The sequence below is a fragment of the Poromitra crassiceps genome (genome assembly GCF_964638095.1).
Source record: "Poromitra crassiceps genome assembly, chromosome: 4".
Lineage (NCBI taxonomy): Eukaryota > Metazoa > Chordata > Actinopteri > Beryciformes > Melamphaidae > Poromitra > Poromitra crassiceps.
In genome coordinates this window covers 11,911,426-11,925,607 of record NC_139626.1, presented here as the reverse complement: position 1 = coordinate 11,925,607, position 14,182 = coordinate 11,911,426, and the positions used below count along the sequence as shown (strand labels likewise).

Sequence of the window (14,182 nt, the reverse complement as noted above, 5' to 3'; positions counted from 1 at the left end):
CGTCTGCGAGATTTCTAGTTTGGCAAAAGTAAGTTTTAAAACTATGTGATATGATACCCAATGATGCCCAGCACTGTATGTATGTATGTATGTATGTATGTATGTATGTATGTATGTATGTATGTATGTATGTATGTATGTATGTATGTATGTATGAATGTATGTATGTATGTATGTATGTATGTATGTATGTATGTATGTATGTATGTAATGAATGCTGAATATATTGCAGGTGTATATTTGACCACGCACCTTAATGCCTGGTCAACAGCGAGGCCTGTGAAGTTGAAGAAGCTCAGATACTCTTCTGCTACCATACGGCTGAAGTCATTACTGTAGCAAGATAGATAGATAGATAGATAGATAGAGTAGGATAGATAGAAAACAGGAAAAACAGTGACCAAACAAAATGTCAATCAAATGCTCAAATGCTGGCTTTCTGTCAGGCTTCAGGCTGTCAGTCAGTGTACTTGTACACCGGCACAGACAGCTCCAGATACGGACTAGAGGCCAAAAAACAACCACAGAGATACCCAGGGTGCATCTGTCAGAAAGGAGGAAACTTTAATCTAAAATTCTTTCTCATCAGCGCAAGCAAGCAACTGACAGACTGACAGGCTGATCCAGCAGCACAGCAACTGACAGACTGACGGGCTGATCCAGCAGCACAGCAACTGACAGACTGACGGGCTGATCCAGCAGCACAGCAACTGACAGACTGACGGGCTGATCCAGCAGCACAGCAACTGACAGACTGACAGGCTGATCCAGCAGCACAGCAACTGACAGACTGATGGGCTGATCCAGCAGCACAGCAACTGACAGACTGACGGGCTGATCCAGCAGCACAGCAACTGACAGACAGACGGGCTGATCCAGCAGCACAGCAACTGACAGACTGATGGGCTGATCCAGCAGCACAGCAGGAATGCAGACATGCAAAAAAAAACATGGTACAATTTAGCCAGAATCTAAAGTCACCTACAGTATCTACAGCAGGGTGGGCAATTTAATTTTTTCCCAGAGGGCCATACCGACTTACATCAAGTAAGCGAAGGACCACACATTGGACATCATGCCTGCCTTTTTCACGGGAGTTTCCCTATTTTTAACGCTCTCTTCCTCTGTGATTGATCATTTCTCCTGTTAATCCCCTGATAGAATATAATATACTGTGATACAAATCCAATGGCTGTAGCAGATGAGATTTATTAACCTAATTCTGCCTTTTATTTTATTTTTTTAGTACGTTGAGGGCCGGATTGAGATGGTCCAGGGGCCGGGGCCGGCCCTGCGGGGCCGCATTTTGCCCATGTGTGTTCTACAGGAAACTGCACTATGTGCACTGACCCTTGTAATAGATTAGCATGCATTAAATAAACATACTGTAAGATGCAGTAGAAAGGAGATCATACAGTATATCAAAATGGACGTAGTTATTAATAATGCATGATAAACAGTGATAAACAGCATATTTTATACGACAGTAGAAATAACTTCTAAAAGAGAACAAGTGCATGACTAGTAGCATTTGCAGACACCAAGAGATTCCCTACAACAAAAAAAGCTATAGCAGCTGACTTCTTGCTGAGGTGGCGCGCCACGTCGGACTTCCTGAAGCCATCCAGGTTGTAGAGGCGTTTGGCCAGGCGTTTGGCGGCCGCCACGTCGGCGCGGTGGCTGCCGTTGGTGAGGGTGTCGCTGCTGCCCAGACCCAGCCTGTCGCTGAGGTCCTGGTCCAGCTCCGAATCTGTGGCCAGGCGGGCCTTCTCCCTGGAGAGAGAGAGAGAGAGGGAGAGGGAGATGGAGAGAGAGAGAGGGAGAGAGAGAGAGAGAGAGAGGGAGAGGGAGAGAGGGAGAGAGAGAAATGATGGGGAGTAGAAATATAAATCTGATCAAGAGAAAATGGGTTATAAGAAAGATAAGTAACTGTCAAATGAATGAGATCAAAACAACAGGACAAATGGCGAGTGGATAGCGGAGGATGATTATAGAGATAAAAGGGAATTTAGTAGTAGGCTAATATTAGCAGGGAGAGGTAGGATGGAGATGGAAATATATATATATACAGAGAAAGGAGGCAGAGGGAGATCATGAAAAATTTACAAATGAAAGCGTTTTTGATGTTTGAGAGCAGAAAGGAAAACTATAAGGCTAAGTACAAGAGTTAGAGGTCAACGTTTTAATAAATGCAGCAATGGTGTTATTTATTTTTGCACTCATTTAGGTGTAGCATGAAGTAGAACAGAATTTTTCCAAACTATTCCATATTCACATGGCTATCATCATACACGTGAATAATACAGCATCTCAAAATCTCCCCCTTTCCGCCCCTTTCCTTCCTCTGATCATTTCCTCATTAAGCTCCCTTCAAACAATTAGCAAATTGAGAAGTGCAGAGCTGAATATATCTCAATGATTCTGTCATCATATTTTAAGCTTAATATATCTCAATGATTCTGTGATCATATTTTAAGCATGTTATGTCACCTTGGAGCCCAACAGAGAACTACTTTTCTGGCTTCTGTGTTCTGTTAGAATATGGATGATAGAAACGAGGTCTCTGAGTTATTGTACTCAGAATTCGACATGTTTTTCAGGGGATGCGGAGTGTGGCTGCTGCCCAGTTGAAAGCTGTGTAACCATTCTTGTCACGGCCAGCCAAAGAAAACAAATGACAATCCAACAGCTCTGATTTTTATTCCAAAAAAGCAAGAAATGGCAACAAGCGGAGCTCGCCTTTGGATCTCTTGACAACAGAACAAGCCAAGAAAACACACAGTGCAGGGGCCAGTTGCACAAAGCACCTTAAGTTAAGATTTTCCTTAGAGTCCAATTTAAGGTGTCTATAAAATAAAATTGTTTCCACAAAACACCCTTAAATCTTCTCCTTAAGGGAAAATGTAAGCACAAGATTTAAGGGTGTCTTGTGCAACCGATTTTATTTTATGGACAACTTAACTCGGACTCTAAGAAAAATCTTAACTTTTGCTTTGTGCAACTGGCCCCAGGGCCTCACTTCCCACATTCTTATCCAGTGGCGGACTGGGACCATTTTTTTCCAGCTCTGCAGGAGCACCTGCTGCAGTGCTAGTGCTGCTTCTGCCTCCTCCACTTTTGTGAAGAAATCCCCAAAAGCAATCCAACCCATACTTTCAGTTTAGTCACTAATGTTTACATTTGACCAATGGCATTTTATATAGCCTAAAATAAATAAATAAATAAATAAATACAAATTAGTGTTATTAATTTAATTTCTCTCAAATATTCTAGAGGCAATAGAGAATTGTCTACCACTGATATTGTAGTTTAGGCCAAGACACAACATAGGCTCCTCTCTTTCCACCTCTCTGCAACTCTTTTCTTCTTCATTTTGGCACTTTGAACAGCAAGCCCCGCCCACCACGCTGTGGTCTGAGCAGCATCTGACTGACAAGTTAACTCATTCCTGGCTGCCTGCAGCCTGCCTGCCTGCAATCCGCGCAACTAGGAACACTTACACACTGGCCTGCCTGGCCTGCTGTTCAGTGAGTGGCCTGACTGTGCTGCGGGCAATTTTTTGGCAGGCCAGGCCAGGCCACTGGGAAACGGCCCGCCACTCCCGATGGTGCAGTCCGCCCCTGTCCTTATCTATGAGTCAGGCAAATCTCACCAGAGCAAACACTGTCATTAATATCACAGGCTGACTGCTGAAGAAAGCCATGGCTGTTCAATGGTCCACTTTGGTTTCACACACAGAGTACACAGACAGAAGAAAATCTGAGCTGAGTGCATAGGAAGTTACACACATTTCAAGTCTGCAGCCACTAAACAGGCCTCCTAGGTTCAGTGGTGGCCATCATATCGTCCATAGTTCCAAGTTCTTCAACCTACATTTACTCTGGATCAAGTATCATTCCTGCACCATCCACCACAGCCAATTCCTTCTCAGATGTTATGAAATGGAAGGTAACTGGCCTGCTGCAACACAAAACTTGCAAATACACCTGACCAGTACTCACAGCTTATGACAGCTAAAAAGGGAACTACATTTGAATTTTCCATCTGACCAAAGATAACATTCAAATCTCTGAGAGTTGCATGAGAGACAGATGCGGCAGGTTTCACGGGTGAGAGCTTACCTGTGGCGGGACCGGCTAACCGGCAAATACCTCTCCTCTCCGGCCGCACCTGAGCCATGACAGCAGAGGACGGGGGGCGTGTTCCCCTGCCCGGCACCGTGCCTCAGGCTGCTCACCCGACTGACCCCTCCTCTCCTCCTGGCCCCATAATCCGACCGCATCGCGCGCTCACTAGTCTCTCTGGCGTTCCACGCAGAACTTAGTGCCACGCGCAGAAGTTAGTGCCGCGTGACGCGTGTGCAGTGCCTCGATACAGGCCCACAGACTAGGACATTCCTCCACCTGGCTTTGAGTGTGTCTGAAGTCAGGAGGAACTTCATGAAGTCCTCTCTCACTTTGGCCCGTCTGCTGTCATTTGATCTTCACAGCAAGATTCCTCCCCCACAAGCAAAGCAGCAGTTTGTCCTGCGGTGCCTCTCCCTCTCTGTCTGTCTGTTTAGCTCTCCAGTCTGTTTGCTGTTGTTTCTCTTCCTCTTTGCACTCCTCCCCCCCCCTCTCTCTCTCTCCCCCCCCCCCCCTCTGTTTCTTTCTCCCTCTCTCTCCCACTGTGTAAACTTTAGCACTGTCCCCTGCTGACCTTGGGTTCTAAGCATGGCATGAAACTTGGCTTGTCTTTCACCCAAAATCCCTCCCTCCCTCCATTCATTCATTCCTCTCTCGCTCTCTCGCTCTCTCTCTCTCTCTCTCTCCAATTACACACACTCAGTATTTGCCTCCTTTTGGGCGGTGTTGTATACATTCTAGTCTACCTTGTTTCTATGAGCTTTTTCACCACATCCACCTACAGAGAAAACAAGGATACAAGGTGTCAGGTTGAAACTCCACTAGGTGTGTGCCTCCATATACTGTCTCCTCTACAAGACTGCTCAAGCGAAAGTATAGGTAGCCTTCTGTAAACATTGTGGTGTCTGTTTACTGCATGCTCTTCATCAGGGCCGGCATGAGGAACGTGTTCAGGGTGGCTAACTGGTTTAGCTTAGGCCAACACTGTACTATAGTCTCCTGATTGTTTATACATGTAGCTTATGGTATTTATACACATAAATAACTGTGCAACACCTGACCTGACTGTTTATACATGTAGCTTATTTATATATGTGAATAACTGTGCAACACCTGACCTGATTGTTTATACATGTAGCTTATTTATATTCTTTTACATGTAAAGAACTGTACAGTATTAATAACTGCCTATATCAATAACTGCCTATAACTGTATATATCCATATATACTGTACATATATCCCTTTCATACACACACTTTCAAAATAGACGCTCTTTCACACACTTATTATTATTATTGCACTGTATAGTAGTTAATGTTTAATCATCCTTTGTGATTCCTGTTTGTTTTAGCCTGAGCAGACTTTCTCCTTTTCTTTTGTGTGAGAGTACATTGAGAGTTAAGCGTATGTGTACATACTTGGCCAATAAAGCTGATTCAGATTCAGATCCTGATCCAGATTCCTGCCACCTGTTAGCATTGTCTCCTCAAGCGCCAGCACAATGCCGGGGGTCCTGAGAGAATTCCTATCGTCAGCCTCTGCTTCAACAGCCTCTCGTGGCATAAATGGCCCCCCTCTCTCAGTCTGATGGCCAGCTCGGCACAATGAGCCTCTGTGTAACGCCACAGACCGTCTCAAAAGGGTGATGTGAGGGAAGGGAGGGGTGGCGTCGGTGGGGGAGGGTGGAATTCCAACTTTTATCAAAGTATGGAGGACAAGCCTTGAGAAATATTTGACCTGTTGTCTCGCTTCTGGATTCCACTGCTCCAGGGCAGCAAGAGCTGGGCTGGTCATGAAAGTCTGATAACACCGGTCTAACTTCAACATTGACCTTGCTAGTCCAGTTATACTGGAAGTATAACTTCAAATACACTCAATACGATCTTGGATAGGGCCTTTTAAACTGAAGCCTCTGTACTGTTCTTTACCCCGATAGCATTTGAACATTGATCAGTTCAGACAGGATAATGTTTTGTTTTTGTGTCAGTGGACAGAGCTTTTCAGTAAATGGTAAATGGTAAATGGACTGCATTTACTGTATATAGCGCTTTTATCCAAAGCGCTTTACAATGTGCCTACATTCACCCATTCACACACCGAAGGCGGTCAGCTGCCACGCAGGGTGCTGGCACAGCCATCGGGAGCAATTTGGGGTTCAGTGTTTTGCCCAAGGACACTTAGACATGCGGACTGGAGGAGCTGGGGATCGAACCACCGACCTTCTGGTTAGTGGACGATGCGCTCTACCTCCTGAGCCACAGTCGCCCCATATGTCCAGTACACACAGTACAGGGGGGGCACGGTGGCTCAGTGGTAGAGCTGTCGCTTCACAGCTAGAAGGTCCTCGGTTCGATTCCCACCTGGGACGCTGTGAGCGCTGAAGGAATGCGTGCCCGTCCGCATGTCCTCGAGTGCCCACCGCCCGGGTGGGGTCGTGTGGAGTTTGCATGTTCTCCCCGTGCCCCCTGGGGGTTTCCCTCATATAGGAACCCCTCACCAAAACATGCAATATCCTAGTCGCTGAAGTGGTGCCTCCTCTGGTCGTTCGGGGCGCCTGTTCGGAGGGAGGGGAACTTGTTGGAATAGCGTGATCCTCCTATGTGCTATGTCCTACTGGTGAAGCTTCCCCTGTCAGGTGAAAATAAGCGACTGGCTACTGCCCATGTCTTGGAGGAAGCATGGAGCCAGTTTCGGCTCTCCCCAGATCGGCAGAGCAGCAACCAGGATAAACAAATTTTAAAAATAGCACTAATGGGGGATACAAATTTGATAAAAAAATGTATATGTCATCAGTAGTGCTGGACCAAGCTTGATACACTTTCTTCCTATCTACAGTATCACTCTCCACGTAAGCGTAAGAGATTTGTTGATCGCTGAGCTGTCATTGGCTGTTGTGATCTCTCGTAGGTGTCCTTAGCTCAAATATGCGGCTGGTTGCGTAGGTAACCTGCGGTGGAGACATTTTTGTTTTCATCTCTTTTCTTCCCAGGCTTTATTGCTTGAAAACGGCTTGAAATGTATCATTACAAAACAAGTGGCAACCCTGAAGTTATAAAGTGTTTGTGTCTGTGTGAACAACAGCACTGTGTGTGTGTGTGTGTGTGTGTGTGTGTGTGTGTGTGTGTGTGTGTGTGTGTGTGTGTGTGTGTGTGTGTGTGTGTGTGTGTGTGTGTGTGTGTGTGTGTGTGTGTGTGTGTGTGTGTGCGTGTGTGTGCCTGTGTGCCTGTGTGAACAACAGTGCTGTTTGTGTGAGTGTGTTCTTCATCATATTCTTCTGGCAAACAGCTTGCAGGTGCTAAGTGTGTGTGTTAGAGATGGAAATTAAATTAATTTAATGTAAATAAAAGTATCCAAATCTTGGTGGCATTTTTTGCCCCTTGCCCTGGCTAAATTCCTACACCGCTTACTACTATACTTAGACTTATACTCCGTAAGTACTGTTACTACTTTTACTTTTTTATTCATATTCACTGTCCTGTACATTACAGAATCCTTACAGAAAGAACATAACATAGACAGCAGCATCGTTATCGACACAAACGGAGACAGCAACAACAACAGTGTGGCGAGACAGACAAACAGATCAGCGGGACCTGCTGTTCAGAGTGGCTATGGCTGACATACTCAGACTACTATACTTACTGTACTTACTATAGACATATACTCAGTAAGTACTGTTACTAGACTTATAATCAGACTACTATACTTACTACTATACTTAGACTTATACTCAGTAAGTACTGTTACTAGACTTATACTCAGACTACTATACTTACTACTATACTTAGACTTATACCCAGTAAGTACTGTTACTAGACTTATACTCAGACTACTATACTTACTACTATACTTAGACTTATACCCAGTAAGTACTGTTACTAGACTTATACTCAGACTACTATACTTACTACTATACTTAGACTTATACCCAGTAAGTACTGTTACTAGACTTATACTCAGACTACTTTACTTACTACTATACTTAGACTTATACCCAGTAAGTACTGTTACTAGACTTATACTCAGACTACTATACTTACTACTATACTTAGACTTATACCCAGTAAGTACTGTTACTAGACTTATCCTCAGACTACTATACTTAGACTTATACTCAGTAAATACTGTTACTAGATGTATACTCAGACTACTATACTTACTGTACTTACTACTACACTTAGACTTATACTCAGTAAGTACTGTTACTAGACTTATACTCAGACTACTATACTTACTACTATACTTAGACTTATACCCAGTAAGTACTGTTACTAGACTTATACTCAGACTACTATACTTAGACTTATACTCAGTAAATACTGTTACTAGACTTATACTCAGACTACTATACTTACTGTACGTACTACTACACTTAGACTTATACTCAGTAAGTACTGTTACTAGCAGGATGGTGGTGGTGGAGGACAATTACTGTAGGACTGGCCTAATTATCCACAGCACCCAAATACCAACACTCACATGCCACAATATGTACGGTCCTCCCCCTTAGACACACGCGCGCGCACACACACACACACACACGCACGCACACGCACACGCACACGCACACGCACACACACACAAGCATAGATTTTGGATTTGTTAAAAATAAAATCCATGTGGATAGCATACTGTGAAAGGGGGGGTCTAATAAAGAAATTATGTTTGTCATTGTTGCTGCTGTTATCACAAAGGACTTTAGCGGTGTGACTGTGGTCCTCTCTCGCCATCTAGTGGTCAGAGAGACAAGGTGACCTGGTGCAGTCACTGTACCTCTGCAGTGCTGTCACACCAAGTTATGGTGACATTCACCAAGCCAGTCCACCTCACTGCCACACACACGCACTAAGCCAGTCCACCTCACTGCCACACACACGCACTAAGCCAGTCCACCTCACTGCCACACACACACACTAAGCCAGTTCACCTCACTGCCACACACATGCACTAAGCCAGTCCACCTCACTGCCACACACACGCACTAAGCCAGTCCACCTCACTGCCACACACACGCACTCAGCGGTCATTTCTTTAGTGTAAGTGATTATTATAGAGACATACACTTGTGCCTGATCTCAAACACACTTGGGACTCTATCGTATATCTTGTGGGGTGTAGGATGGATTTAGAAAGTAACTGTTTTAGTGATGATACAATATGAGAATACAGCATATGACAAAAAGACAAAGGACTCAGGATAGAAAATAAAGTCCCCTTGATTTGCAGGTGGGAGAGTTATAATGGAGTCTTTCTGCCTTTGACTGTGAAGGTGAGTCCTTCACTGCTGCTGCAGCCATCTGCCTCTGTCTAACGTGCCTACAGGAGCCATCGAAACACACACACAGTGTCACACACACACACACACACACACACACACACACACACACACACACACACACACACACACAGTGTCACACACACACACACACACACACACACACACACACACACACACACACACAGTCACACAGACACAGTCACACGGACAGTCACACAGACACAGACACAGACACACACACACACACACACACACACACACACACACACACACACACACACACACACACACACACACACACAGCCCGCCTGCCAGACAGCAGAGGGACCACACACAGCCTTGTAGCGACCTTCACTCTGAGCCACTGTGCTCCAGAATAGCACTGCAGTGCTCTGTGCTCTGTGCTCAGTGCTCTGTGCTCTGTGCTCTGTGCTCTGTGCTCTGTGCAAGGCACAGACAGAGACTCATTTATCTGGAGACTGACAACGCATTACTGGGCTACTGACCTCAGAAAAGGGCAATCAAAAAGGCATTCATATGAAATTAACTAAATTAAATAAAAAACACTTGAATTTGTAAGTGCTTATAAAGTTCCTTCCGCTACTACAACAGAGGCAGTAGGATACAGTTCATCCAATGGGGAAACTTTGAAAGTCACTCATGTTTCAACAGTTTATAAATCACTCCCCTGTCCATTAGCTGCAGTTTCATTTGTTATGGTTATTTCACGCTGTGCCTGAGAACGAGAACATGTTATTTTCTATGTGGTACATACTCTGTCAAAATGAATGAGTGATGATCTGTGTATTACGAAAAGGAAAATGCTCCAGGCAGCCCACCTGCAGTACCTCCACGGCCCACACACTTTGGGAATCACTGGATTAGTGCATTGACCATGACTCATACCCTACCGGCTGCCCACCCGCAGACACGGCCAATTGTGTCTGTAGACCAATTGTGTCTGTAGGAAGGTCTGACCAAGCCGGAAGTACCGCTACCAGGAATTGAACCCGGGTCTCCGTGGTGGTAAAGAGTGCTTTTACCTCTACATGACCCACTGCTTGATCCTCATATTTCTCATATGATTATTTTTTGAGGTTTGGAGAGTGATGGGAAAGATAGGAAGGTGACAGCAGGCATGATGACAACAAAGGTCAGATTTAAACCCATAATGTTGTGAGAACATTGCCTACATTTATTTTTTATCCTTTTATTATTTTTACCTTATTTTTTATTTTTTATTGTGTTAACTTATTTTCATGTCTATAAATTGTCTATTTTATTTTTATTCTTATTTTTATTTCTCTTATTTTTATTAGCTTTTATTCCTTTTATTATCTTTTAATTTATTTATTTTTTCTATTTTAATTATACTATCATTCTTATTGCGTTTACTTATTTCCATGTCTACAAATTTGTTTTAATGTATTCTCTTTTGCTATGGTCTGATTACTCCTGTTTTAAATGTCTTTTTTCTTGCATGTCCAGCACTTTGAGCTGCATTTCATGTATGAAAGGTGCTATACAAATAAAGCTTATTATTATTATTATTATACATGCCGCATTCCTACGAAGTCAAAAGACCAAAAGAACACAACACGCTGACTGCTGTTTGCTTTCTTGTCCACCGACAGCACATGCTAACTGACCTGGGGCAGGAGAAAGAGGGGTTGCTGTTGCTAACTGACCTGGGGAAGGAGAAAGAGGGGTTGCTGTACCAGCTGCTCCCCAGGCGCGCCGACTCCCCTCCTTTGGGCGGCGTGTCGTCCGAGCCGCTGCTCAGCCTCTCGCTGGACGGGGCGCGGGTGGCGTCTGAGTCGCCCGTCACAGTGAGGATGGAATCAGACAGACTGGGCCGCTCGTCGTGGGCCAGCGGGGCGAAGCTAAGCTGCACGATCTGCCGCGCGCTGTGGCACGCCGGGCCCTGGATGGCCGGGGTGAGCGTGGGCAGGTCCAATGTGATGACAGTCTGGGTGCTGGAGGTCAGCAGCTCCTCGCTGTCCAGGCTGTTGTAAGATGTCCCCTTGGCCCGGTAAGACTCCATGATGCTCTCAAAATGGCGGCTGAAGGTGTCCTCTGAGGCGCGGCGAGGACCAGAGACCAAGATGGGGGATTTCAGGGCAGGGTGGTGGTTGTCGAAGAAGGTTTCCAGTGGGCTGGAGAGACAGATGGAGGTTTTAGAAAAAACAACAACAACATTGCAGTGTTTTGTTCAAATTGTATCCAAGAGAATATCTAGGAATAGGTCTTCCACCTGGACATCATATTCTAACTGTCTGTGCCAAGCTGTATTAGCCTGGTATCCAGCCCCTATGAATCTCAGGTTTTAGCTAAAACCTTCTCAGTTGAGGTTTTTAGCTAAAACCTTGTCAGTTGAGGTTTTTAGCACTCCTCGAAGTGCTATAAACAGCACTTCCTAGGGGCGGGATAGCAGGCTAAGCTGTATAAAAGATACTGTACAAAAGTTGTCTAATTAATGCAAAAAATGCCACCAAACTAGTTTGTGGTCGACTTGTGAAACTAGGCTGCGTGTGAGATCAAAATAGAGATCAAAATATGGGTCAAGGGAAAATCCTGCCTAACTAGTGTATTATTGAGCTTTGTGTGTGTGTGTGTGTGTGTGTGTGTGTGTGTGTGTGTGTGTGTGTGTGTGTGTGTGTGTGTGTGTGTGTGTGTGTGTGTGTGTGTGCGTGCGTGCGTGCGTGCGTGTGGGTGGGTGCATGTACACACGTGTACAGAATAGATCTATGAAGATGTGTGTATGTATTGGTATGATCTGTTTTTCTGCACACACGTGATGGTACTCACCTCTTCAGCAGGTGTCCAAACACCTCTGGCTCCTCCTGGGCTGCATGCTGCCTCTTCCTGTTGTCTCCTTGCATCCTCACACTGGCCCAGCTCACTATTTCTTCTTCCTCCTCCTCCTCCTCCAATTCCTCTTCCTCCCCCTCCTCCTGCCTTCTGGCTCCTCCCACCTCCTCCTCATCCGTCCTCTCATAGGCCAGACCACCCAAGGGGCTGCTGCCTGTACCCGAGGTGCCCAATACGCTGCGGTTACTCCCAAATGCAGAGTCAGCATCTTCCTGTTCAGCCAATAGCACCTGGTCTATGTCCGTCTCGCGGTAGCAGCGTAGCGGGATGGCGTCCAGGTCGGTTTCTGAATACTTCAGGGTCCGCCGGATGATGCCGGTTTTGGGCGACATCCCGGCCATAGCGGGGGGAGGGGTCACCAGCTCCACCTCCACATGCTGCACCTCATGATTGGCAGAGAGGAGAGGCAGGGAGGACGGGGGAGTCGGAGTGGGAGACTCACTGGAGTTGCCACTGGGAGGAGCTGTGGAGGCTTCCAGGGAGTCTGCAGAAAATGAAATGCAACCCATATTACTTTAAGCAGCATTCCAATGCTATAATGCTAATTCCCTGTTCAGGAAACACATTTCAAGTCTCCACTTGCTCTCACAGTTGATCCTGTATCATACATTTCAAAAGAACATTACATTACATTACATTACGTCATTTGGCAGACGCTTTTATCCAAAGCGACTTACAGTAACACACTTTTTGTCAGCAATAGAGCAATCAACTATGGAGCACAGTCTATGACAACTACAAATCCTGAAGGAACAGTGGTACGAGTTTTAGTTTAGGTTTTTTTTTTTTTTTTTTTTTTTTTTTTTTTTTATTAAATAAAGAGAGAGAAAGAAGAGAGAGAAAGAAGTTAGATCAAGAAGGGCCCAGGTGGAGCCTGAAAAGAACACATCCTCATATCACAAGTATGGTTTCCAAAAGGACATAAAGTGACAATGACACACTAGCCCAGCAGTGCTATTTGGCAGCCTTCTTTAGACCATTTCCACTGGCTCCAATTCAAATTCTGCTTCATGAAGAAGGGGACAAAGGAGTCCCTTAAATGTTGCACTGGAATAACATGAAGGCTGGTCTGCAGTGAAGTTACAGTTGCTAGAGGGAATTGTGGTGTGCGTGCTCTCACTTTTCTGCCCCCTGCTGGCAGCCTCCTCAGCAGGGGTCCCGAATAGAAACTCCCACTTGGCACGTGCGATCCTTTGACAGTGGAGCGAAGGCCCAGGCACTGCACTGCCACTGTCCGTCTGGAACATACATACACAGAAAGACTTGAACTCGTTATGTTGTACAGTATAAACTCTACATTCTCTACATGTTCAGTTCATGAGGTATACAGTATCAAAACACACATCATGCTTCATAGCTTTGTGATTTCCAGTATCGTTATTCTCAAGTCATATTTATAGGGTGTAAAACAAGATTTCATCCAGTGCTGACCTGTATTCCTGAGGTGGCAGCAGCGGTCTCATTGCTCTGGTGACTGGACTGACTGGACTCTGGAGACACACAGTCCCTGTCCCCTAAGCTGCCTGTCACCCCACTGGAGCTCCGCGAGGAGGACCCTCCCATCGCTCCGTTCTGGTCCACCTCTGGAGGCTCTTCGACCCTCAGCAGGTGTGGCTGCTGACCTGCCCCGTATCCCTCCATCTCATCGCCCTCTTCATCCTCATCACAACCCTCATCCTCCTCCGGGGAGTCCAGCACCACCGGTCCCAGAAGCAAGACCTCCCTCCTCCTCTGCTCAGCTCGTTTCTGCTGAGCCGTGGGGCTCAGGGCTCTGCGGCTGTGTCTGGATTGAGGGGCGGGAGCAGGGGCAGAGCTGGACTCAGCACCAGGGTCAGGGCTTGGCCTCGGGCTGCTCTCCTCCACCTGTCCCCACTGTTGCCTGGATGTCCAACTGACCGGTGCCTCCT

At 45.8% G+C, this 14,182-nt stretch overlaps 1 protein-coding gene across 1 annotated transcript in view; it reads right to left on the bottom strand.

Annotated features, from left to right (window-relative positions):
* Positions 1-14,182, bottom strand: part of LOC310775601 (uncharacterized protein) — a gene marked incomplete at both ends in the record, with an annotated part of 70,174 nt that overhangs the window by 54,209 nt on the left and 1,783 nt on the right. Inside the window, 7 exons of the mRNA XM_083635765.1 lie at positions 253-333; positions 1,582-1,773; positions 4,122-4,301; positions 11,054-11,560; positions 12,213-12,759; positions 13,396-13,513; positions 13,707-14,182. The exon at positions 13,707-14,182 is cut by the window's right edge and continues 1,783 nt beyond it. Coding sequence (XP_083491891.1) covers positions 253-333; positions 1,582-1,773; positions 4,122-4,301; positions 11,054-11,560; positions 12,213-12,759; positions 13,396-13,513; positions 13,707-14,182 — 2,101 coding nt within the window. The remainder of the gene's footprint in view (positions 1-252; positions 334-1,581; positions 1,774-4,121; positions 4,302-11,053; positions 11,561-12,212; positions 12,760-13,395; positions 13,514-13,706) is intronic.